Source organism: Piliocolobus tephrosceles, chromosome 15, assembly GCF_002776525.5.
Source record: "Piliocolobus tephrosceles isolate RC106 chromosome 15, ASM277652v3, whole genome shotgun sequence".
Classification (NCBI taxonomy): domain Eukaryota; kingdom Metazoa; phylum Chordata; class Mammalia; order Primates; family Cercopithecidae; genus Piliocolobus; species Piliocolobus tephrosceles.
In genome coordinates, this window is record NC_045448.1 from 96,173,292 (window position 1) to 96,201,262 (window position 27,971).

The following is a 27,971-nucleotide window of genomic DNA, read 5'->3' on the forward strand; positions in this document are numbered from 1 at the left end:
ACACAGGCACAATCATAGCGCACTGCAGCCTGGAACTCCTGGACTCCCGAGCAATCCTCCTACTCCTCAGCCTCCCAAATAGCTGGGACTACACACACACATCACTGAACCCAACCAGCATTACTCTTACATGGAAAACAAAGACAGTTTCAGAAAACTGCAAGTATCCTGATAAATATAAACCCAACAATTTATAACAAGATTTATGCAAATTGAATGCAACCACATATCAAAGTTATACCCTGACCAAGTGAGGTTTACCCTAGAATGCAAAGTTAATTTTCTGAACATTTGAAAATGCAGTGTCATTCACAGATTTAATAAAAAGAATCACGATTGTATCAATAGTTAAAATTTTTGACAAAAAGGTAAAAATGTTAGGTGATGATGTGTCAGTGTAGATTCATCAACTATAACAAATGTATAAGCTTTTCTTTCCATAGAAATTTTAGAATTCACTTATGTATATCCATAAAGATTTCCTGGCCGGGGGCGGTGGTTCACACCTGTAATCCCAGCACTTTGGGAGGCCGAGGCAGGTGGATCACAAGGTCAAGAGATCGAGACCATACTGGTCAACATGGTGAAACCCTGTCTCTACTTAAAAAATACAAAAATTAGCTGGGCATGGTGGCGCATTCCTATAGTCCCAGCTGCTCAGGAGGCTGAGGCAGGAGAATCACTTGAACTTGGGAGGCAGAGGTTGAGGTGAGCAGAGATTGCCCCACTACACTCCAGCTTGGCGACAGAGCAAGACTCCATCTCACCAAAAAAAAAAGAAAAAAAAGAAAAAAAAAAAAATTCCTGGAGGGGTTTTGACTGGTATTGTATTAAATCTATAGATTAATTTTGGAAAACTGATATTCTAGTTATTTTGAGTTTTCCAATCCAGGAATAGTATACTTTTCCATTAATTTAGATTTTTTATTTCATCAGTGTTGTGTGGCTTTTGGCATATAGCTTTTGTGTAGAACAAAACTAAAATTCCTTATTTCCTGGCCATAGCTGATTAGTCTAGACCCCTCAACCCATTTAGTAGCCACAACCCATTATTACTATTTGGTAAAAACATTCTAGGTCAGGCGCAGTGGCTCACACCTATAATCTCAGCGCTTTGGGAGGCCCAGGCGGGTGGATCACCTGAGGTCTGGAGTTCGAGACCAGCCTGCCCAACATGGTGAAACCCCGTCTCTACTAAAAATACAAAAATTAGCCAGGCATGGTGGCAAGCGCCTGTAATCCCAACTACTCATGAGGCTGAGGCAGAAGATTCACTTGAACCTGGGAGGTAGAGGCTGCAGTGAGCCACGAGCATGCCATTGCACTCCAGCCTGGGCAACAAGAGTGAAATTCTGTCTCAAAAATAAACAAATAAGAACATTCTAAAGTTTACTGCATCAACAAAAGCAATGGAACTAAAAGGAAAATTTATTAGAGATATTCTTACTTGAGCTTCCTGAACTTTTTGAAGCTCTGATTGAAAGTCTTCCCCATTTCCATTGTCTTCATCAGTATCACTACAGACTCCACAAAAAAATGTAGGTGGAAGTTTTAACGTATCTGCTTTTGCCTTCTCTTCAACTGTTGGTTTCTTTTCCCAAACAATAATACATTCTTTCTCATTATCTGAAAAATCAGTACAATACAAGCAAACGAAATTAGATGAAGCCCAACTTCTCTACAACAATGGTAGTCATCGATATAATCTACAGACCCAGGTAACAAGACCTGTACATGCTAATGAAAAACAAGGACCACCCAGAAAAGAGTATTTTTCACCTAATGTTAAAGTATTTTAAATCACCATGGGCATAGTAAAATTGATAATTACAGAAATTATCAGACTAGGTTATTCCTTCTAAATAGAAGACTTGTTAAAAGCAGTATAAATGTCCTTTAGATTTAACATACCTGCTGTATTTTCTTCCAAGGGTCTACATTTTTCTGAGCCATCCAAATACAGTTTTCCATTAAGTTTCTTGACAGCTGTTTCGAAATCTTCATCTTAAAATACAATTGATTAAAAGAATTTCTAGTTAATTTGGGGGAGTTTTCGTTGCTTAGGGACTATCTCCAACTTCACCCTTTCTCCCTCTCCCCATTTGAATTGCAGTCAATTTTGCCAATTTTATGTCCTTAATACCTCTCTTACTGCTAGAGCTTTAGCTCAGCCTCTCATCTTGTTTGAGCTGCTCTCATTTTAACTCATCTTCCAATCTCTTTGTCCCGTAACCCAATACTGTATACCACTGTCCAACTGATTCTATTGAGACTTTTATTTAACTGCCCAGCTTAAAAAATGGCATACAAAGTTTTCCACTGGAACCTTGTCTGCCTTATCTCTCTCTTCCACATCTTTAAGACTCCAGCAAAATTATGATTATTTTAAATCCCCTCAAAACATGTGCCTGGCACATTAGCCATCCAAAAAATGCTTGCTCAATGATCACAGTCCTTTTGATCCTTATATCCGTTGACCACTTACACATACATTTAGGGTGAATATACCTGCAAGGATATTAGTGATAAGTTCTAAGAGGCAGGCTTAAAATAATTACACCACACTCCCAATTTTACTAGGATTAGCAGGAACACAGTGTTTTTGAAATAACAAAAGTTTACCATCCTCCTCTTCTTCACTAACATAATCTGGTCTATTCTTGTAGCAGAAGAAAGTTGGAGGAAGTTTCAGTTTGGTTGCAAGGGCTTTCTGCTCAGTGGTTGGAGTTAGTTCATATACAATGAGAACATCATCATCTGAGGGAGAATCCTCAGGTTTTTTCTTCTCTTTTGCTGTAACACCAGTCAAAAAAAATTGACAGAGATAGGTATTAGGTATTGACATTAATACTCTAACTGAAAATAAAAACCACAGAACTTGTCTGCAGGTTAAAACAGCATACTGATAAAAAATACATATACTTTGATGCAGAGATGTACGATAATCATGAATTAGAATTAGCATCCTGATTTAGTGTTCTACCAAAAACCCTTAGTGAACATAGAATCTACTTAAAAACAAAGAAAACAAAAAAGTCTTGTGTTTACTTAATAGTTATTGAAAAGAATTACTACTAATTTCTAGAATTTAAAAAGGTTAAAAATTTGAAAGTGTTGCCTAACTATACTTAGCATACAGTAGGTTTATGAAAATATCCATGCATTTGCAGCAACTAAAAAACATCTTAAAGAAAACATAAGCAAGTATTAGTAGACATATGAAACTAAACCAAAGCCAACTGTAATTAGTTCCTGTAAGGAAAGTTAACAATTGCCAAGAATGGAAGGTGATTAGAGTTGCATCTACTTTGTCTACATTCAAGCATGATACTAGATAAAATTAAATAAAAACTGTTACTCTATGGGTAACTAACACTATAAAATCTAAGACCATTCATATGGCTGAAAACCACCCATCTCCAGCCACCATCAATGCAAAGGGCAAAAAAATTAGAAAGAGAAAAAACTTCTATATGCAACCTGTTCTGATCTATTAATGTAAAGAAGAATTTCTGGCTAAAGGAGTTTAATAAAGTAAGCCGGTCAAGAAGCACGCCATGTATACCAACCGGTGACAGGGAAACATTCTGAGAGCTATGCTGTCCAATATGGTAGCCTAGCGACATTCTATTAAAACCTTACAAGGTGGCTAGTCCAATTCAAGACATGCTAATAATAAGTGTAAACACACACACTGGATTTTGAAGACTTAGTGAAAAACAATAATGTAAAATATTAATTTTATGTTAATTAGAAGTTAAAATGATATTTTGGATATCATGAGTGAAATCAAATATATCAATAAAATTACTTTCATGTTTCTCTTTTACTGTTTCTTTTTATTCTTTTTAATATGGCTACTAGAAAATTTATTTATTTAATTTATTTGAGATGTCATCTTGCTTTGTCACCCAGAGCTGGAGTGTAGTAATGTGATCATAGTTTACTGAAGCCTGGAACTTGTGGGCTCAAGTGATCCCTCTGCCTCAGCCTCTCAAGTAGCTGGGATTATAGGCACAAGCCTGCAACAAATGACAATTTTAAATTACATACACGGGTTATATTTTATTTCTCCTGGATGACACTGCTCTGGAGAACCAGTGCCCTTCCTTTCACAATGTTAAATTTGTCCTTCTCCTTCATTATAAACAAAAACTTAGTATCATTTCCTAGCTAGGAGAAATAACTACACCGTAAGATAAAGGTTCTTGTTCCACTTCTGCTATTACTCAGTAAAGACACCTTGGGATAGCCTCTCTTGGCCTCAGTTTACTCATGTCTAAAGTCTTCATTTCTAAGGTCCCTTGGGACAATGACATTATCAGATTCAAAACAGAATAAGGCTCATTGTTCTACAGTAGTGTACAGACACATTCGTTCTTAGGTCAGGGATTCCTAACCTAGAGCTCATAGAAACTGTACGTAAGTATACATCCACTTTTAAGTTCACACTTTTCATATTTCTCAAAGACTGTATCTTTAAAAATACAAGATTAAGAGCTACCTTAGCCAGTAATAAAACTGGTATACTTAAAAAAAAATCAGAGATTGTTACTTTATCATTGTACTTGTTTGGCATGGCTAAGATGTGTTACTGGTCACTAATGGTGAGATTTCACTTCCCTAACCTGTTCTAGGCCTTCAACAGATCCCACTTCTTGTTCCACTCTACTAGCCACACTTCTAAAAATGATCTGTGCAACATAAATAATACACAAGCTGTAGAATGCTGGCTGTTACAAATGGGGTCCATTTTCAAATACAACATTTTTCTAAACCATGCACAAAAGAACAGCCCTACAAGGACACTCTTCCATATTGTATACATGCCGTTGCCAATACATTTGAATACTGGCAGACGTTAGTGGCTAAAGATAAACATTAGATAAAACATAGGTCTTCATTGAGCAGACTTGAAATAACAGAGTAATGAAGTACATTACAAATCAGCATCCCAGTATATTTTAAAAAATAAACCAACAATAAAGGATGTCATGCCACCAGTCAAAAGGTACTTTGCCTAAACTGGCATTCTTTAACATGCATGTTGTAGTGTTAAGTACTTAATTTCATACAGCCACAGTTATTAATACTTTGCTAAGGGCTACCAGCTGCTAAAAACTGCTGTTATCTCATACTGAGAATGCTAGTTCTATACCTTTGCTCTCAGGCTGTGAGGAAGGGGTGCTAGTCCAAAAGGCCATGGGATTAGATTTAAAAAGGCTAAAATTAAATCCTAGAAAATAAAGAATATTTCATTTTTTTAACATTTTGGGAAACAAAATGAATATGCTTTTAAAACATAAAAAGCCAGAATCCCTCAATTTATATCACCAATCTGATTGTCTTATATATTCATTTACCCCTGTAGTTTCATTCTTTGCTCATTTAATAAGTGAGCAAGACTAACATACAACATATAAAATGAGAACATCTCAGTATCATGTTCTTTTTCTTTTTCTTTTTTTTTTTGAGACAAAGTCTCACTCTGTCACCCAGCCAGGCTGGAGTGCAGTGGCATGATTTCAGCTCACTGCTACCTCCATCTCCTGTGCTCAAGTGATCCTCCTGCCTCAGCCTCCTGAGTAGCTGCTAATTATAGGCACGCACCACCATGCCCCGCTAATTTTTGTATTTTCAGTAGAAACAGGGTTTCACCATGTTGGCCAGGCTGGTCTCGAACTCCTGAGCTTAAGTGATCTGCCCACTTCAACCTCCCAAAATGCTAGGATTCTAGGTGTGAGCCACTGTGCCCGGCCTCAATATCATGTTTTCCGAATGACAAACTGAACAAATGAAAATGAAAACTTTAAAGAAAGACTCACGTTAACGCGCATGATTCAAGCATGAGTCCGTACACTGTACTGAGTTCTTTTGCTCTGCCCTAGCATGACAGAAGTATCTTCCAGTTACTGAAATGTCTTAAACTAAGTTCTGTTGCTCTTTGAAACCTTACCATGAACTTATTAAGGGAGAAAAATATATTGCTCAAATATTTTGGGGGTGTTCACAAAGCATCGTTTATATCCCAACATTAGTATCCTACAAAGAGTGCATCAAGCTAAACATTAAAAGAAAAACTGTGCTTAACTTTAACAACAAAGTACTTACCTTTTTCTGGTGTTTTAAATGTGTAATTGCTTGAAGATTCTTCCGTTGGAAAGGAAGCAAAGAGATTTTTGACTTTGCTATCTGAAGACTGTTCGATATCAGAGTTCTTTGACAGTTCACATTTGTTAGGTTCCACTTTGCTTTCAGATCCACTCTGGGCTACTGAACTAGTTTCGCTATTGTTACTTTTCAAAGGTGCATTAAAACTAAATCCAAACAAAGACCCAGTGGCTGAACTGTTGCCAAATGCAAATGGTTTTGATTTTTCACTACTGAAAATGCTTTTAACAGACTCTGAACCAAATACAAACTTTGGAGGAGAAACCACTGCTTTTGTTGTTGTTTCAGATGTGCTAGACACTTCAACTTCTGAAGTTGCATCTGCTACATCATCACCCTGAATAACACCTGTCCTCTCTCTTGTGGTCTCTTCTAATACAGCTACAGCAATTTTGCCACATGGTGACTCTCTGGGAGTGCCTGACCGAGAAACATGAGGTGTTATCAAAGAATCTTTTTCCTGGGCTGTTTTTGCTTCATCAAAAATTTTCTTAAATGAGTCTGCAACATCCTGTAGTTTAAAACGAACAGCTAAAAGCTCTACTTTTCTTTCTCCATCTGCAAAATCACATGCAGTCCACACCCATACTCTTTCTGTCCCTTTCATATTTTGCAAAGTCATGTCTGGAGTTATTCTGTGATTGGCACAAAGTTTTAATACTTGGTCCCTTCTCATCACTATACGAAGTTGCTTATTATCATAATTCTGTAAAATCTTTATATCACCAATGCCCCTTTCTTTCCACTGACCAACATCTTTATCATATCTGTAGAGTTTTGCCCTGTGACTAAAAACAACTTGTTCATTTTCCTCACCACTGGATACTTCAACTAGATCAGGTAAAGGAACAACAGGTTCAAAGTACTGTCCATCTCTCTCTTCTTCTTGAGTAACATCAGATTCTTCATCAGTGCCAACTGATGTCCCACTCTGATTCAACTTGGCAGGAGACTTAGATGGACTCAAAGCAGATTTAAAACTGAAGTTAAATCCTGTTGTTGACTCACCAAAGCGGAAAAGATTTTTTCTCACAGGGCTACTTGCCAATGGAGAAGCATGTACTGAGCTACTACTAACACTATCATCCAAAGCATCTTCCCTTAAATCATAGTTATCCCATTCTAATGTGGGCCCAGTGTTTTCGGGATTGGGTTTTATTGTTGTGTCTGAGGCACTGGCAGAACCTGTACCTGAATTCTTATTCTCTTCTTCAGTGACTTTTGTTTGATCATTTGTCAAAAATGTCTTGAAATCTTTCAGTCCACTCTTCATTTCTTCAGCTCTCTGTATTAACTTGGCAGCTCTGCCAGTATCTACAAGTTTATGGGGAGTTTGAAGTGGTATGTCTAACAGAAGCCGCTGGCATTCCTCAAACTTCTGCTTGAATTCTTCAGCCAGCTCCGGTGTTTTAAATTTTGCTGCCAACTGCTCTAGTTTGGCGTCACCATCAGAGAAATCACTGGCTAACCACATCCATGCTCTGTCTGATCCAGAGAGAGGCTTCAGATTCATCGTAGTCGTTATCCAATGATTAGCACACACTTTTAGTACTTGTTCTCTTCGCATCAGCATTCTTAGTTTGCCATTGACCTCATTTTTGAGAATTTTTAAGTTCCCCAAGCCCCTTTCTTTCCACTGACTTATCTCAGCATCAAACCTAAACAGTTTTACCCGCTGTGAATACAGAACTTTTTCATCTTCTTCTCCTGTTACAAGTTCTACTTTTTCAGGCATTTGAACTACTGGTTCAAAATGGATGTCATCGCTGTCCTCAGTCTTATAGGCATCATCATCTTTCTCAAAATCCCCAGAAGTGTTTGCTTTATCGGCCATTTTACCACATTGTGATGAGAATAATTTTTCTCCAGCACCTGAAAATCCCTTGAAATTGGGGTCTTTTTTGCCAAACTGAAATCCTTCTCCTGAGGTTGATTTTGCAAGATCTGCAAATGTAAAAGTGCTACTTGTTTGACCAAAAATCACACCACTACCATTCTTCTGGATACTAATATCCTGAGCCTGGAAGCCAGAATCATTTTCAAGAGGCTTTTCACTTTTCTTTTCTTGATTCCCTGGTTCCGAAATGCCAAATTTAAATCCATCAGCAGACACAGGGATGGAAAATCCTTCTTTGGTTGACTTAAATTCTGTATTAGAAGAACCCTGAAACATAAATGAAGGTGAATTTTCTTGATCTACATGCCCAAATTTGAATCCTTGCTCTGTATTGCCAAACTTAAAAGCTTTTTCTGGGAAATTACTTTTAAATCCTGTTCCCACCTGACTTCCAGAAGAGTCATGCAACTTCATTTCTGAGCCCAATGTGAAAGCTGAAGGAGCTTCTGCAATAGGTTTATGAGTTGGTTTAGAGGCATCACAAGCCACACATGTTAAGGAAGAACTCTCATTTTGTACACAGCAAACACTACAATCCCACTGTCCTTTCTTGATGAACATTCCTTCAAATCCACTCTTTGGAGCCTTGCTTACCTCCGAAGAGGCAGGTGTTGAAATTGCAGTTGTTTGATTTTGTTTACTTGGATACTGACAAGCAATACATTTGGTAGCACTGGCTTCATTTCTTACTAAGCACATACTGCAATCCCACTGTCCTTCCTTCTTAGTGAACATTCCCTCAAATCCACTCTTTGGAGCCTTGCTTGTCTCTGAAGAGGCAGGTGTTGAAATTGCAGTAGTAGTCTGATTTTGTTTACCTGGATTCTGACAAGCAATGCATTTGGTAGCACTGGCTTCATTTCTTAGTAAGCAAACACTGCAATCCCACTGTCCTTCCTTCTTAGTGAACATTCCCTCAAATCCGCTCTTTGGAGCCTTGCTTGTCTCTGAAGAGGCAGGTGTTGAAATTGCAGAAGCAGTTTGATTTTGTTTACCTGGATTCTGACAAGCAATACATTTGGTAGCACTGGCTTCATTTCTTACTAAGCACACACTGCAGTCCCACTGTCCTTCCTTCTTAGTGAACATTCCCTCAAATCCGCTCTTTGGAGCCTTGCTTGTCTCTGAAGTACCAAATTTAAAAGAGGCAGGAGCTGGAACAGAAGTAGATGGACTTGGTTTATCTGGATTCTGACAAGCAACACATCTTGTAGCATTTGCTTCATTTCGTACTAAGCATGAACTGCAATCCCACTGTCCTTCCTTCTTAGCAAACATGTCCTCAAATCCACTTTTTGGAGTTTTACTTGTCTCTGAAGTACCAAACTTAAAAGAGGCAGGTGTTGGAATAGCAGTAGCAGGTAGACTCTGTTTTCTCGGATTCAGACAAGCAGCACATTTTGTAGAGCTCCCCTCATTCTGTACCAAACATACACTGCACTCCCACTGTCCTTCCTTTGTAGAAAAAACAGATCTGAAGTCACTGTTAACAGGTTTAGGAAGATCTCCCTGGCCAAATGTAAATGAAGCTTGATGAACAAATGAAGATCCACTTTTATTAGCAGATTTTGTATTCTGACACGCAATGCACCTAGATACAGTAGGTTCATTTCTTACTAAACAAATACTACAATCCCAGTGACCTTCTTTCTTTGGAGTCATCAGTGCAAATCGATCTTGAACATTCTCTGGGCCAGTTTTAGGAGTAAAAACAGTTTCAGATAATGGTGGGCCAACGAGTTCTTTATTGCTTGGGTTTAGATTTTGGCATGATACACATTTCTTAGCAGTTGCAGCATTCTTTAATGAGCAGCTGTTACAATGCCACCAAGACCCTTCTTTCTTTCCAACTTGAAATTCAAAATTCATATTTCCAGCATCAGATTTGCAAATATCCTTGTTATCATGACTTGTGGGTTCTTTTACAATTCTGATAGCCTGATTTGATGCTGTGGCTACATTTGTTCCTGGGGCTTTTAAAATGCTCTGGGCTTCTTCAAACTTGCACTTAAAAAGTGCTGCTTCCTCAGGAGTTTTGAACCTAATAGCAAGTTGTTCTGGTTTTGGCAACTCATCTGCATAATCAAAGGCATGCCATACAAAAGATCTGTCTGATCCAGCATTTGGTGTCAATTTCATATCTGGACTGATGTAATGATTTGCACAGATTTTCAACACTTGCTCTCGTCTCATCAGAAGGCGAATTTTACCAGATGTTTTATGCCTCAGTATTTTTACATTGCCAATCCCACGTTCCTTCCATTCTTTGGATTCTACATCAAAACGGAACAATTTCGCACGGTTGCAAAAGAATTCTTCTTCATCTTCCTCACCAGTTTTTACTTCAATCTTATCAGGAAGAGGTACTACAGGCTCAAAGTGAGGACCATCATCATCATCATCCCCATGGGCACTTCCTCCATCTGTCTCATGATTCTTGTTTGCTGTCTCTAAAGTGGGTGTTCCAAATACTGATTTCCCTGGACCATGGAAAGTAAACATATCATCACTTCGCCGAAAACCAGAATTCTTTTGCTGAGTTGACCCCATGTTTTCTGTAAATGAAATTCCAGACACATTTTTGCTTCCAAAATTGAATGTATTTCGAGGCCCAATGGTTTGACCACCAGGAATTGGTTTGGGTCCACTATAGCCATCTCCTTGCAAGGGTTTATCTGAAGTCAGGAGACCTAAAAGGCTTTCACTGTTACTGTAAGCTGCAGGAGGGGGCTGTGTCACAACCTGTGGTGAGGAAAACGTGAAGTCACCATCATTTGATTTGAAATTTGAGTTAAATTTAAAAGGAGGTGGCTGTGTTGTGTGTGCTGGTGTTGGCAAAGATGGCCTTATTCCTTCACTTGGCATGGGCTGAACAAAATTAGTTTTCCCAAATTCTATAGTCTTAGATTCTGCAGATCTTGAAGCATGAGCTGCAACTGGAGGTTTTGTGAAATATCCTGGTTCTGGCAAAGGTGGATTTGTGCTTGTCTGCTGAACATTGTAATTAAAGTAATCATCACCCCTGGGCGATAGAATTCCTGTTGCAGGAGACTCAAAACGCAATGCAGGAGGACCATACATCTCCTGAGAGAACATACAAGCAGATGAGCTTTGCACTGGTGGTGTGTGCATCTGTTGCGGATAGGCATAAATATGCTGTTGGTGTGGAAGCCTATTCATGCCATAGACTGGGCCCTAAAAGACAGAAAGTTAAAACATTTTGTAGATTGTCTACAAAACTACAGATAACTAAATGCAAACCAATTCTCACAAACTTCAAACATGAATATTAAGTGAAGAAGATATCATTAGGGAATGTAGTACACATCATTAGCCCGTTTATGCCAGAGGCTGCAAATTTTCTGTGTGAAAAATCAGACCTTGGCAATGACCTTGAGCAGTAAGATATAAATAACTCCCATAAGCTTAGTGTTCCAATAATGGAACACTAGGCATAAATAGGTTAAGAGAAAACCACATTACTACAAAGATACTTGCATATATACTCGGCATATAATGAAAATTAATTACAGCATCTTAAAATTTACAACTAAAGTCATAAAATAAATACCATCTTTATTCCTAAACAATTTATCAAATGATGTTAATGATGATGATGATGATGATGATTACATTTATTGAGCATTTATTAATGTGCCAGCTGGGCACTATTCTAAGCACTTTACATTATTATCTCATTTTAATATCCTCAAAAACCCTATGAATTAAGGTATTATTATCATCCTCATTTTACATATGAGGCAACTGATGCATTGAGAGGTTAAGAAACTTGGCTGTGGTCAAAATAAGCAGAAGAGCAAGGGTCTAAACGCACCCCAACACTCTGTCCTCAAAGCTATCACATTCAACTACCACTGTAATATTGAGTCTTCAATCAATTGTTATATATATAGCTGTATCAGGCCTGAAAGTACTTACCACATAATGGGTCAGGGAGGGCACTGTAGTTCTATTTCTGTTAAAACAGAATGATGAAGGATCCACCACTACCACTCCCATTTTTAAAATATTCTAAATATTCACACTTACTGTAACACAAAAGGTGACTAAGAAGTATAATTTCTATATCTGGAGATAAATTTAAATTATCTACATCTTAAGGGACATAAAAGTTTTAATACTGAACTGCTTTCTTAAATTTCTTTGAAGGAACCCTAAACAATTTAAAAAGGAAATAATTATAAATGTATAAATTATTCCTTTGTTACCTTTGTGGGAGTAACATTAGCTGCTGGTCTGAGAAGATACTGGGAATTATATGCTGGTGACTGACTATAATATACTGAAGGGCCAGTAGTTGCAACTAAAAAAAAAAAAAGAAAATAAAGAAAACACTGTTAAAGTCTATACTACAGTTAAGACTATCTAGGCAAGAGCTATAAATACAAAAACAATAGAAATTTAAGAAATATTTAACTACATAAATTTTTAATTTCTGTACATCAAAATACACCAATCAAGAGATTATCAAATGACAAACTAGAAAAAAACTGCTCAATATGATATGAAGAATAAGAGAATAGCATCGCGTGATCAACAACAACTACTACCTCACAAGCATTAAAAAAGGAATAAAGAAGAAAGTAGCTGGTGCCTTTTCTAAGAAAGATCAGTATGATGTGGAAGTATGGACATTCAGTCACAGAAAGGACATAAGGAACCAAGATGCCATCTGATGGTCAATGCATTTGAAGCAGGTCTAGAAAATCTGCAGAAAGACTAGGTTGTATTTTGTAAACTAAAGCTATTACTGAGAATGTTCAGCTCAAAAATCACCTGACAAATTCATGGAAAGGATCTCACAAATAACACAAAATGTGTTCCTTGGCTTAAAACAAAAAGCACATCAACACTCATGATGATGTAAACTATCTGCTCCACCTGTTCGGTGTTTTACCAGGAAGCTAAACGACTAGAAGGCACCCAGGTTAATGGCAAAACTACCAACAGTCATTTGCTTGAACTGTTTTATGATAGTTTTACCAGAAAACAACCAAAAGACCTTTTATGCCTGTACATGGAAGAAGAAACAAATTGTGCTAAGAGGTTCCAAACAATTGCCTCTGGAAAGCACTGAAAAATCAAGACCTAGAAAAGGCTAGCCAGAAGCCCAAGTTTGATTTTGGAAACCTAATAGAGGTGAGGATAGCTATTTGGAAATTACTCTGGGGAGGAAGCAGGCACAGAACACAGAACAACCTGACAGAAAATGGCCCAAGAATCTTCAAGTCTTACAAGATGTCTGTCTGCATGAAAGCAAAAAGAAAAAATAAAAAAATAAAATTTTAAATTAAAAAAAAAAATCTTAAAGTCTGAAAGTTAAGTAGGGACTTAAATTGACTACTGACTCTAAACTGTGGGGGAAAAAACTAAAGAGCTCTAATAAATCTACTAAAAGTAATCTAATTTTTGAAAGCACCACATGAATAAACAATTTAGGAAAGAAATATAATAGCCTCAAGGGCTGTGTTTTTGAAGTGAGCCTCGAAAATCTGCAAAATGACAAGGCTGCATTGTGCAAACTCAAGCTATTATGAAAATGTTCAGGTCAAAAAAATTACCTGACAAATTCATGCAAAGGATCTCACAAGGAACACAAATGTGTTCGTTTGCTTAAAAAAAAATCACATTAACACTCATGTTGATACACAAACTCTTCTCCATCTGTTTTGTGAGTTTTACCAAAGAAACCAAACAACTGGAAGGTACCTACGCTGAAGATGGCAAAACTGCCAACAGCCATTTGCGCAACTGTTGAGCATGATTAGTATTTAAAAAACTTAAAAATTGGTATCACTTTTGTTCCTACAAATTGGCACAGGATTTTATACACTAGTAAGTCAGCATTAGGAAAAGTGCTACTAAGATGGCACTATCAGATACTAGTGGTAAGAACATAAACTGAATTATTTTGAATACCCTACAAAACTAGGACAGTGTCCTAGAATTTGTAATGGCATAAACCAGAAACAACATAAATAAAGGAACAGAATTTACAGTACTTCCATGTGATGGGATACCACAAACTCATTAATATTTAAAAACATTTAAGTTTAAAAATGCTCAGAACTAAAGTAACATTTAAAAAACAGGCTAGCTCATCCACACACAACATACTAACACGGTAACAATCTCATAAAAAAATACTATATGTATAGAGAAAGAACCAGAAGGAAATGCTCTCAAATACAAGAAATGTTAATAAAGTGGTTAGTTTTTAGTTTTCTTCAACCTGTTCAGTACTTCTGAGTACCTCTTACGAGCTTAATCTTTAATTTTAATCATCTTATTTTAAAAAAATAAGGACCATCTTGATATGTTTATTATTAAGGAAAAAAAATCTATGAGCACAGGAACAGAAATCAGGAGATCTTGGCTCTCCCCCTTTCACTGCCACAAAGCTGTTCTGTGAATCTGTAAATAATCCATTCGGAGTCTCCATTTTTCTCAATTATAAAATGAGGATGTGCTGTTTCTACACATTTCATAGGGTCATTGCAAGAATAAAATGAGACAATGAGAATGTTGTATTTATATGCTTGAATAGAAGACCTTTTATACCTGTACACAGAAGAAATGGAAATCATGACCCAAAAGGCACCAAATAACTGACTGCACACAGCACTAAAAAAGCCCCAGAAAAGGTCAGCACGTTTGTTTATCCTCTTACAAGGACCTATATGATGCGTAAGGTTTTTAAGTAAATAAGGTTTGAGTGTTAGACATTTCATATACTTATGACTTATGACATTTAATAAGCTTCACTTCACAAAGATTTTCTGTTATTTTGCTTGTGTTGAGAAGATACCATCACAAAAGGCTAGTGGGGCTGCCTTAACTATATGAACCATCACACAAATGTGCTCATCTAAACTAGATTTTATTCTAAATCTTTCCTGGGCTAAAAAAGAGACAAAAAAAAAAATGTGCACTACTACCATTTCAGGAGTCTGTCTTACATAAAAGGAACATTTTTTGTTTTTTCTGGCTGCCTGGGAGCAATGTCTTATACTGGCAAGTGCTTTGGAGTTACACCACTAGAGTTTGAATCTTGGTTCTATCAATAACTAGCTGTATAATAATAATAAGTAAGTTACCTAACCTTTCTTTATCCATTTCCTCATTTATAAAAAAGGGATTAATAATGGTACCAGCCATTCTAAGTTACTGTAATTAAATAAAATTACGTTCAAAAAGCACTTTTGCACATAGCCAACCCACACAGCCAACCCACAGTAAACACTATTAGTAACCTTAGTTCATTAACTGTTTACTGTATACTCTAATAAATGTCTGATATACACCCACGCCCATCTGCACATACACAAATGCTCATAGTAATTATGTGAGGCAAGTATCTCCACATTTCAAACAGATTAACTTACACAGCTATTACAGTGACAGAGCACAACTTGAAAACCCAGTATGATTCAGGTCCAAAGTCCTTTTCTTAATTAATTCTTAATTTCAAATTAAGTAAGATTTCCTATATAAGATTTTATATAATTAAGTAATAAAATTACTTAATTTCAAATTAAGTAAGATTTCCTGTATAATGTCCTGCCTCTCATCATTATCATCAAAATAATTCCCCAGAGGTGTAGGTTCTTAATTAAGCATTTCTTAGTGCATAACTCTATTCATTAACATTTTTCAATTTAAGGAATAATCTCATCTCAGACAGCTTATCTGAGGTGTGGATTAAGGGTTCTTTAAGCCTTTATATACACGTGATCACATACAGCTCGTCTTTTCTGCTTGGGGTTATAAAAATCTCAGTAACACTAAATACAACTTTTGAAGTAACATATAAACAGACATTGACATGTATATTAACAAACATATATAAACAAGGTGATTTCACAAGTTATCTACTTAAAAGAGGGAAGGAAAGTAGTTTTACTAAAATATGCAATTATCCACTTGCCAACTCACCTGTTAGTGGAGCCCCATGAAATGTCTGTGACCCCTGATACCCATCAGGCACTGAGTCTGGTCCATAACTCTCTGTAGGCCAACGATGAGGGGATGCTGAGTTACTGCTATTTAGTTTCAACTCCTGCATTTCTTTCTATTGGAAAAAAAAAAAAAAACAAATAATTTTAAACATTTAATTGTATCATGCCAGAAACAGTGCTGGGGAAACTTACTCTTTTAAATTTAAATAACTGATTTTTCTTTTTTTTTTTGAGATGGAGTCTCGATCTGTCATCCAGGCTGAAGTGCAATGGCACAATCTTGGCTCACCGCAACCTCCACCTCCTGGGCTCAAGCAATTCTCCCATCTCAGCCTCCTGAATAGCTGGGATTTACAGGCATCAGCCAGCACACCCGGCCAATGTTTTGCATTTTTAAAGTAGAGACGGGGTTTCACCATGTTTGCCAGTCGAGTCTTGAACTCCTGGCCTCAAGTGATCCACCGCCTTGGCCTCCCAAAGTGCTGGGATTATAGGTGTGACCCACCATGCCTGGCCCTGATTGTATCTTTTTTTTTTTTTTTTTTTGAGACAGTGTCTCGCTCTGTCCCCAGGCTGGACTGCAGTGGCGCTATCTCGGCTCACTGCAAGCACCGCCTCCTGGATTCATGCCATTCTCCAGCCTCAGCCTCCCGAGTAGCTGGGACTACAGGCACCCACCAACACGCCCGGCTAATTTTTTGTATTTTTAGTAGAGACGGGGTTTCACCGTGTTAGCCAGGATGGTCTCAATCTCCTGACCTCGTGATCTGCCCGCCTCAGCCTCCCAAAGTGTTGGGATTACAGGCGTGAGCCACTGTGCCTGGCCCTGATTATATCTTTTAAAAAATTCTATTTGCCAATGAGTTCTAGGTACCTGGTGCCAATTTTAAAATATGATTCTTAATTTGTTAAAACTTTATCTGCTCCCATTTTCATTCCTTAATACAGAACCTAATTCGTTACCTCTCTCACCTAAACAAATAACCTCTCCTAAATGATCATACCTTTGTTTCTATTCTACACTTGCCTACATTAATCTTTCTGACATTCACCTCCAGCCAAGACAATTCCCTGCTCAAAAAACCAAGTAACTCCAAATTAAACTTCTTTCCCCAACTTTCACAGTCCTCTAACATTACACTGAACATCTTTTCAGTGTGTTCTTTCTACACTGCTTTACTTTTCTGTCCATCTGGACTACTTGACATTCCAAATCACGCCCCCAAACTAGCTTTTCACTTAACCCCGTGCTGTAACAAAATACAACTAATTCTCAAGGTGATGTTCAAATGCCCCACCCGGAAAGGGAAAAAAGTAGTAGCTGCAGAGAATTTATTATGTATATAATAATATGTCCAATGCACTTAAACTCTTAATTTTTATGCTGTCTACACTGTTAGGTAAACAATATTGGCTCCTACCTTAAAATGAGAGAAAGGGATGCAGGGAATAATAGCTGGAATTTGAACCAGATCTGACTCCAAAAATGTTTTCTTAACACAACTCTGCTGCCTTGACAATATGGCAGATAGATACAATGCCATCTAGTGTAGCTATGTGGCTATCTGATCTCTGCTGAAGAAAACTAAACGACAGCACCATACCCAACCCTAGAACCTACAAAATGTCCCCTTACAAAACAGACACTTAACAGGAAATTCTTTCTTTTTCCAAAGAAACTGTAGTGGTACCAGAAAACAGGTAAATTTTGAAAAGTTTCAAACTTCTCTGTATCAGCCCCGGAATCTGACCAGTTGTAGCAAGTGAGATCAGAGACAGATCTAGCATGTCTGCTTTCTTTTTCTACAAGTGTTTCAAATAAAAATTTTCCAGAAAGACCTAACTATGAGGTCCAAAACTATCTCAAATTTTCAAGCTAAATAAAATTTCCCCCACTCATTCATCTACAGTGCCTAGTCCAGATGCTACACACACACATCCAAGAAATAAGAAACTAGTGGAATCACTTGGAAACCTTTATGGTCACTGTTGGTCTCCGCACCAGAACTGTGAATTTGCAATCACTGTTGTAACTGTAATTTTTAACATTCAATGTGACCTGGCTTCAATAATTCTCTCATTTTAAAGATAAGAAGCCAAACACAAAGGAAGTGACTGGCCCAAGATTATTAATTAATGGCAGAGTCAGTACTAGTACCAAGCTTTTCAAGCTCATGGACTAGTGCTCCACTATACTTTCAGAGAATACAATGTTGGTACCCTGAAACCTGTATGTTAAGTCAAAATTGTATGTAATTATCATAGGCCACGACTACACAAAATTAACATTCAAAATTTTGGTGCAAATTCAAAAATGTCTTCCCCACCAAATAGTATTCTCTTAAGTTGCAAGCACTGCTGATCACACTGTAATAATCACCACATATCAGCATATCCTTGGTGTAACATCAGAAGTATGAGTCATTTAGTTCTTGCCTGATAAGCATGAAAGAACATAACTTGTATTTCCAATTCCAAAAAAGTCAAACTCCTCTGAACCCTATTGTTAAAATAAGATATACATACGTAACTATTTCCTTACATAATTAAGTCAAATTCACACGGAAGTATTAAAATACAGTAAGACTTTTTGAAGCTCAGACCACTTTTAATTCCTAGCTATAAATTTGAAACACATGTACTCCACAGTTAATCTGGGAATGAACTCATAGACCAGAATATGATTAGTACATTGCAGTAGTTGAATCACTCAGGAACCTTCTCCGTGCCAGGAATTCTAATATTTTAAATAAAACAGTCTCTACCTTTGAAGGTCTCAAATTTTGTGGAAGATGAGGAGAGAGACACACAAGGTACTTTCAAAAATATGGTAAAGGGCTGGGCGTGGTGGCTTACGCCTATAATCCCAGCACTTTGGGAGGCCAAGGTGGGCAGATCACCTGAGGTCAGAAGTTCAAAACCAGCCTGGCCAACACGGTGAAACCCTGTGTCTACTAAAAATACAAAAATTAGCCGGGTTTGGGGGCCGGTGCCTGTAATCCCAGCTACTCAGGAGGCTGGGGCAGGAGAATCACTTGAACCTGGGAGGTAGAGGTTGCAGTGCGCCAAGACTGCGCCATTGCACTCCAGACTGGGCAACAGAGTGAGACTCCGTCTCAAAACAAAACAAAACAAAATATGGTAACGGGTCAAGACTGAGGTATGTAGGTTGGGCGCAGTGGCTCACACCTGCAATCCCAGCACTTTGGGAGGCTGAGCCAGGAGTTCAAGGCCACCCTGGGCAACATGGCAAAATCCCATCTCTACAAAAAATACAAAAACTAGCTGGGCATGGTGGCGTGTGCCTATTTGTAGTCCTGGCTTCCCGAGAGGCTGAGATAAGAGGCTCTCTTGAGCTACGAGGTTGAAGCTGCAGTAAGCTGTGGTCATACCACTGCACTCCAGCCTGCACAACAGAACAAGACCCTGTCTTTAAAAAAAAAAAAGACAAAATGTCCCCTTGCCATACTATTTGGATGGCAAGCAGACATTCTGAGCAGCTTCAGAAAAAAAGCAAGGGAGTGGCCAGGGAAGGAGTCTTGGAATAAAAAGTACAGCTAGAGAAATTACGTAAATTACCTTAATGGCCTCTACTTGTTGGCAAATCATTTCCAGTAAAGAATTCTGATCTTCTGCCCATCGAGGTGGTGTTTTGGGAGAATACTAAAAAAAAATAAAAATAATAAAACAGTATTTTAAACACTTAGAAGCATATTTCACAATGAAATGATTCATTTCTTTCCTGTTTACCTTGTAACTTTTACTTGGTGATAGTGAATATTTGGTAGGAGACGGTGTAGAATGTTTTATTTCTGAATCTGCATTTCGCGAAGAACCGTTTTTATAAAGAGGACCTCCTTCACTATAGTCTTCAAGTTCCTGCATGACTGAATTAAGCATCTCTTTTACAGACTCCAGGGGCACAGGCAACTAAAAAAAAAAAAGACATTAATTAACAGCTTTCATTTGCAAAAAATTCCAAAAGTAAAAACTTTAAAATGATATATTTACATTTTTGTCACTTTAATAAGCACTTTATACTTTAATAATATATGTGAAAGTGTTTTTTAAATTATCTTTTTCTGTTGTTTTGTATAATTTTTTTTTGTCTTTATTCTATAATTTTTTTCTTCATGAACACAGAAAAATGATGTACACTCTAACATCTTCGGATTCTAAAGTCCATGCTCTTTCTATTACTTCTGTTAGCCACGAAAATGGTAAAAGAATGTTAACTTGGGGCCGGGCGCGGTGGCTCAAGCCTGTAATCCCAGCACTTTGGGAGGCCGAGACGGGTGGATCACCAGGTCAGGAGATCGAGACCATCCTGGCCTACATGGTGAAACCCCGTCTCTACTAAAAAATACAAAAAAACTAGCCGGGCGAGATGGCGGGCGCCTGTAGTCCCAGCTACTCGGGAGGCTGAGGCAGGAGAATGGCGTAAACCCGGGAGGCAGAGCTTGCAGGGAGCCGAGACTGCGCCACTGCACTCCAGCCTGGGCGACAGAGCGAGACTCCGTCTCAAAAAAAAAAAAAAAGAATGTTAACTTGGAAAGGTTTTCCAAGTGAACAAAATAAGTTACTGATGTTTTCTAACTGATTTTGAATGGTGACAGAAATGGAGATGCTACAATACACCAGACAACATAAATCCTAATAAAAGAGGAGCAACACAAATTAATCAACAAAACACTCAGAAGACTGAACATAATTTAACATCATCATGACAATCTCAAACAGCTGACAGCAAGAAAACAAGGGAGTTCATAATGGCTGATGATGAGAAGAAAAGCTCTTAAGTTGTCAGCAACAACTTTCAATTTCAGCAAAGTTCATTAAGAATTAGTCCTGAGGTTATAATATTTGTTTTGATTACATTGCTAAGATAACAAAATCAATGTCTTATCTTAGAAATCTTTTCTAGTTCCCCAGGAAGTACTTTTTAAGAACATATACCTAGATTTCCAAGTTTAAAAAGACTCACCAAACCTAAGACAAAGCAAGCAAATATAAGCATTTAGACACACATATCCCTTCCATGCATTAATAACAACATATTACTGAGTATTTTTGACATTACCAAAATGTAAGACGAATGCAAAAACACTGATCAGTGAGTTATCAGTAAGAACATACATACAACAACCTGCTACTTACTTTCTTGACCACTGAAAGATTTGAATCACTGTCATCTAAAATCTTTATTAGGTAGTCCCTGGTCTTTCTCAGATAATTTTTGCATTCTTCTTGTTCTTCAGGAGAAAGGGCATCATTTTCAATGTCTTCTGCCTTCCTGTGAAAAATCTACACAAATAGTGCTTTTATGAAATAATCAGGTTTTTAAAACAAAAAACTTTTAGCTTGGCCAGGCATGGTGTCTCATGCCTGTAATCCCAGCTACTCAGGAGCTGAGGCACAAGAATTGCTTGAGCCTGGAAAGCAGAGGTTGCAGTGAGCCAAGATCGTGCCACTACACTCTAGCCTGGCCAACAGAGAAATCCTGTCTTTAAAAATAAATAAAGAAATAAACAAACAAACAAATACATAAAACTTTTCGCTCAAGTACCACATCTACTTACCAGTGCAAGATTCCAATAAGAAACAACACTTTTTATAGATTCAAAAGCAGTCATAGCATCTTCTATATTTCCATTTACTGCATCCAATATAGCAAAACTTATGTGTGCGTCTTCTTCATATGCACCAATTTCTGATGCCTAAACACACAGAACAGTTTTCAAACTGTTTATACTCAGAATATAAAACCCAAATGATTTTCCAAAGATTTTATATGATCTTAAGAGATAAGCAACTCATTACTCTTCTCTGTCATATCTTATTTGTGAGAGCTAGTCAATTTAGAAAACAAGATTACCATTAAATAACAAGACAATTAATTTAAGCAGTTTACAACTTCATGTCTTTGTTTATAAACTGGAAGTTCCCATCTCCAGTAAATTCACAAAGGAACTCTGTTACCTGAATGTCTACACTATGAAAATGTTTAAACAGAGGATCAATAGGTTCAGGAATACTGTTCTTCTTTTTTATTATCTTCAACAATGGCAAAACTTTCTTCCAATAATGAACGCTTCTCCCTATGTATTCTCGTTGATCATAAAAAGAATTAAGACCGCTGCCCTAAAAAAGAAAGTTAAAAGCACACACCTTTAAGGAACACATATGATTAGATCTAAAGTTCATTTACAAGTTGTAAGAACTGGCTAAAATTTCAAGTCAAAACCAAATGGAACCTCAGTAGTCATTTGTTCAACTTCCAAATGCTGTAATAACTAAACCACTTAATACCAGTGATCATTCTACACTCAACATTTTTTTGGTTTTTTTCTGAGACGGAGTCTCGCTCTGTCGCCCAGGCTGGAGTGCAGTGGCGCAATCTCGGCTCACTACAAGCTCTGTCTCCTGGATTCATGCCGTTCTCCTGCTTCAGCCTCCCAAGTAGCTGGGACTACAGGCGCCCGGCTAATTTTTTTGTTGTTGTTGTATTTTTAGTAGAAACGGGATTTCACCATGTTAGCCAGTATGATCCCGATCTCCTGACCTCATGATCCGCCTCCCAAAGTCCTGGGATTACAGGAGTGAGCCACTGTGCCCGGCCTCTACACTCAACTTTTAAACACTTCTAATGATACCATCCTAATGTAGCAATCCAAACTACTTTTTAACAGTTGCCATTTTTAGACAGCTGAAACCTGCCTCTTCTGTAGTGTCAGTCTGTTCAAAAGGCTGACCATCTACACCTAATCCTGACCCAGAACACACCTAAAATATTTAGAAAGATCTATAATGCTCCTACTTACAAAGCCTTGTGCTAAATTTTTTTAAATTTTCAGGCTGAATAATTATCAGAACTTAAGTATTAAGGAATAACAGTAACAGCTCAGCTAATACATAACATTCACTGTGTGCCTGGCATTGCTCCTCTAACTGCTTATATTTAACTACATTAACTATTTTGTAGCAATAAAAAACACATTCATCTGTCATAATATGAACCAAGCTGCTGTTTTCAGAACAAAAAGACTTTCAATAAAAAGTTCATGATTTTAAAAAATTAAAGTAATGTTCTTTAAAATGTTTATACTTTAAAACTCACCGTTTTCTGAAGGCATTTTGCCCAATGTATAAGCAGAGCAGGTTGAAGGCCATGTTTTTCCTGGGCTCTTAGAGTGTTTATTTCATGCTGAACTAGAAGTCGTAATTTTGCTGCGTTTCCAGGTCTAAAAAATAGTTTAATTTACTAAAATAGCTTTCTAAACACACAGTTCAGCACTTACATACAAATACGTTAATGGGTCACAGGACAAATTAAATCTTCACATGAGGATTAAATCCCTGTTAAAACCTATGCACTAAGTTAAAGCAATATTTTTGTTTTACTACTTACACTGCTTTTCTGTGAATCAGAGTACAAACCGCATCCCACCAAGACTTTTGTCGTTCTGTACAAAGCTGTTTACACACAGGAAGGGGCAGGCATAACGGCTGATAGGAGCTGTGGTAAGAATTACATTTCTCCTTTAATTGTAAGTGGCTGGTATATACTACTCCAAGCAGAAATACCTGTTTTATTTAAGGAAAAATTATATTAGGAAAAAAAATTAACAAAATTCAGAATATTTAATTTGTTAAAATCTTTGCTTACTTCAAGATCTAAAATACATATTGATTCAGGTGCATTTGTTCCAAGCCTTGAGGTTTCCTGGGGCAAATGATGGAAAAGCTGTTTTAGCCATTTTCGGATTGCAGGTAAGGCAGGCAATGAATTCCACTGTAAGCCAAGCCAAGTAAGGTGCTGAAGACTACCATTATGTGCTCGAATAGCGCCTGAAATAAAATTTAAAAATCAGCTTAAGGTTTTGCAAATTTTCTTTGTGCCATTAGTTTTGCCAAAATAAACAATTAATTCACATTATATATATTTTAATTATATAACTGCTTTTCTACATCAAAGCTGGGGGGAATTCTATGTTAGGCAAAATCTCATGTTCTTATTAAATGCATTCTCACTTATTTCTAGAAATTTTAATAAAAAAAGTAGTGAAGAATATTTAAGTCCATCTAAAAAAATGACACTGACTAGAACTCAATAAACCAAACTCAACTGAGAAAAGTCAAATAAAGAACACCTAACCTAATAAGAAATTCCAAAACAATGGGTTTTCCTTTCAGTTACGTCATTAAAGCAATGGAACACCACTATATTAATCCATAGGTATAGTAAAGAAATCTGTTTTTCTACAAGAAAGTCAATACTGAAAAAGTTATGTGCAGTCAGGAGTTCGAGACCGGCCTGGCCAGCATGGTGAAACTCCGTCTCTACTAAAAAATACAAAAAATTAGCCAAGCATGGTGTCACCTGCCTGTAGTCCCAGCTACTTGGGAGGCTGAGGCAAGACAACTGCTTGAATCTGGCAGGCGGAGGTTGCAGTGAGCCGAGATTGCGCCACTGCACTCCAGCCTGGGCGACAGAGCAAGACTCCATCTCAAAAAACACAAAACAAAACAAAAGGTTATGCACTTCTGGGAGCATAAAGAGGTATAATCTTTCTGTCATTTTGGCAATTTGCAAGACTTAAAGATGTTAATGTCCTTTGTCTCAGTAATTCTGTTTTTAGGTATCACTATGGAAATAACTTGCAATGAAGACACTTTTTGTTGAAGTTTTTATCAGAGTATGATTATTAATAGTGGAAAAGCTGAAAACAACTTGGATGCCCAGTAACAGAAAGTAGCAAATTATGACTACTTCATAAAAAAGATTATATTGCGAATAAAAGGGATATTTATAGTTTTAATACAGAGTCTATGGTAGAGAATTCATGAAGGAAGCAAGATAAATCATACATACATAGTATAAACATTATTTAGATGAAAAATATGGCCAGATGCAGTGGCTCATGCCTATAATTCCAACACTGTTTGTTTATGAGATGAAGTCTCGCTCTGTTGCCCAGGCTGTAGCGCAGGGGTGTGATCTCTGCTCACTGCAACCTCCACCTCCCGGGTTCAAGCAATTCTCCTGCCTCAACCTCCCGAGCAGCTGGGACTACAGGCACACACCACCACGCCCAGCTAATTTTTGTATTTTTAGTAGAGACGGGGTTTCACCATGTTGGCCAGAATGGTCTCGAACTCCTAACCACAGGTGATCTGCCTGCCTCGGCCTCCCAGAGTGCTGGGATTACAGATGTGAGCCACTGTGCCTGCCGGGCCTAATCCCAACACTTTGGGAGGCTTAGGCAGGAGGATCACTCGAACCTAGGAGTTTGAGATTAGCCTGGGCATCAAAGTTAGACCCTGTCTCTGCCAATTAAAAAAAAAATTATCTGGGCAGAGTGGCATATGCCTGTGGTACCAGCTACTCAGGAGGCTGAGGCAAGAGAATCCCTTGAGCCCAAAAGTTCAAGGTAGCAGTGACCTACGATCATGCCACTACACTCCAGCCTGGGTGACAAGGCAAGACCCTATCTCAAAAAACAACAAGGCTGGGCACGGTGGCTCACACCTGTAATCCCAGCACTTTGGGAGGCCAAGGCAGGTGGATCACCTGAGGTCAGGAGTTTGAGACCAGCCTGACCAACATGATGAAACCCCGTCTGTACTAAAAATATAGAGCCAGGCCTGGTGGCAGGCACCTGTAATCCCACTACTTGGGAGACTGAGGCAGGAGAATTGCTTGAACCCAGGAGGCAGAGGTTACAGTGAGCCAAGATCACACTACTGCACTCCAGCCTGGGCGACAAGAGCAAAACTTGGTCTCAAAAACAACAACAAAAAAATACATGCCACCTCCACAGCACCACATTTCAACTCCCCCCAGCCCAACTCACACACGAAAGGAATGCAGGAAAATATTAAGTCATTATTTCTGGGTAATAAGATTATGGGCAATTTATAAGAATTAAGATGCAGACAGTTTCCTCTGAAACATGTAACTTACCAACATCGTATCTAGCCAAATCTTCAAGCTCTGGTTCTTGTACATCAATGTTTCCAATACCATCGCTACCAAGAAAAGATGTATCCTTAGGTGACTGACTAGAAAACAGAGCATCATATAATGCAGACTGCCCGCTTTTGTTGGCAAAAGACTCGACAACCTCTTTTAAAAAATCTTGCTTGCCACGACTTAAGTTTAGCAACATGTGCCCTGAAAAAAAAATTAAGTTATTTCCATCACTTTAAAAATACAGACTGCATTTGCTCACATTGTTTCATTTGTACACCCAAAGGGGAAATAACATGATTATTGCAGACCTAACTCTCCAACCCATAAAACACAGCTGGACAACAAAACGGGGTATAATGTAGAAAATGAGAAGAGTACAGGTTTAATATTATCAGTATCTACATAAGACAGCAGAAGGGGGAAAAAAACAGGAATGTGTATGAAAAACGCTAAACATATTTGCATTTTAGATGAAAAGGTCTGGATTTAAGTGGCCATAGGAGAGCAGGGACAAGCTCTTATTTTCTGATCTGATGCACTGATTTCTAAACCTGACTGATCAGAATCCTCCTTTAAACAGCTTTTAAGAATTACTTCCGGCCAGGCACAGTGGCTCACGCCTGTATTCCCAACACTTTGGGAGGATCGTGAGGTCAGGAGATGAGACCATCCTGGCTAACACGGTGAAACCCCACCTCTACTAAAAATACAAAAAAAAAAAAAATTAGCCGGGCATGGTGGCGGGTGCCTATAGTCCCAGTTACTTGGGAGGATGAGGCAGGAGAATGGCGTGAACCCGGGAGGTGGAGTTTACAGTGATCCCAGATGGCACCACTGCACTCCAGCTTGGGCGACAGAGCGAGACTCCGTCTCAGGGAGAGAAAAAAAAAAATTATTTCCAGGCCTCGCTCCCAGAGATTTTTATTCCATAGGTTTGCAAGAAGCAATCTAAAAAATCATAGTCATCAGATAAAGTACTGATATATGCTATAACACAGATGAACCTTGAAAACCTTGCTAAATGAAAGAAGCCAGCCACAAAAGACCACATACTATATGATTCCATTTAAGTGAAATGTTCAGAATAGGCAAACATACAGAGACAGATTAGTGGTTGCCAAGGTTGAGAGGTTTGGGTAAAATGGGAAGTGACTGCTAATAGGTAAGGAATTCCTCATGGAGTGATGAAAATCTTCTAAAACTGATTGTGGTGACAATGGTAATACTCTATGAACATATTAAAGCCACTGAACTGTACACTTTAAATGGGTGAAGCGTATGGTATACGAATTGCATTTCAATTAAACTTTTTTTAAAAAACCCTCCCTTGAGTTAATTCTGCTGGGCAATCAGGTTTGGTTACCACTACACAGTTGTGTTTCAGCACACTTTCAGAGGTACCCTTGGGATGCCCAGATCAAAGACATAAAAAAATACAGGCAATTTTTATCTAACTGTGACACCATGCAAAGGCACTTATGAAAGCCCTGCAAGGATAGAAGGAAAACAGAAAAGGAAAAAAGTAGAAAGTCACTTTAAGGACTGAAAGTCTAACTCCCACAAAAAAAGTGGGCTATGGAATAGAAGAGCAATGTGAGCTTTGGCCAACAGCCTAACTATACATCAAAGCTTACAATAACTTTGATTTAATATTACATCTTGCTCTTTACAAAATTCATCCAATTTTATGCCAAAACTGCTCCTTATAGAAAGCATTATGTTTCTTCAGTTCACTGCTTGATTCAATGGCCACCTAACTACCTTAAAGTTCGAATCTTAGCAAAAGCACAGGTAATGTGTAACAGACCTTTAGGATTCATCCCAAGCCAAAAATGGGGGAAAAAATCAACAAATTCTAAGAGACTAATATAAGGTAAGTATATATCGTCTATCTTCCTCACTATGCTCTCCGCTCTGTAAGACAGATCCGTATCTTCTTCATCTTTGTATC

The 27,971-nt window shown here is 37.9% G+C and overlaps 1 protein-coding gene across 1 annotated transcript in view; it reads right to left on the reverse strand.

Moving 5' to 3' along the window:
• Nucleotides 1–27,971, reverse strand: part of LOC111525057 (E3 SUMO-protein ligase RanBP2) — a 69,363-nt gene that overhangs the window by 10,327 nt on the left and 31,065 nt on the right. Inside the window, exons 9-23 of the mRNA XM_023190367.3 lie at nt 26,012–26,221; nt 23,714–23,895; nt 23,456–23,631; nt 23,165–23,288; nt 22,027–22,188; nt 21,627–21,764; nt 21,205–21,351; nt 19,798–19,977; nt 19,627–19,710; nt 16,025–16,160; nt 12,298–12,392; nt 6,112–11,263; nt 2,623–2,793; nt 1,912–2,004; nt 1,448–1,626 (exon numbers count right to left, since the gene is read on the reverse strand). Coding sequence (XP_023046135.2) covers nt 1,448–1,626; nt 1,912–2,004; nt 2,623–2,793; nt 6,112–11,263; nt 12,298–12,392; nt 16,025–16,160; nt 19,627–19,710; nt 19,798–19,977; nt 21,205–21,351; nt 21,627–21,764; nt 22,027–22,188; nt 23,165–23,288; nt 23,456–23,631; nt 23,714–23,895; nt 26,012–26,221 — 7,229 coding nt within the window. The remainder of the gene's footprint in view (nt 1–1,447; nt 1,627–1,911; nt 2,005–2,622; nt 2,794–6,111; nt 11,264–12,297; nt 12,393–16,024; nt 16,161–19,626; nt 19,711–19,797; nt 19,978–21,204; nt 21,352–21,626; nt 21,765–22,026; nt 22,189–23,164; nt 23,289–23,455; nt 23,632–23,713; nt 23,896–26,011; nt 26,222–27,971) is intronic.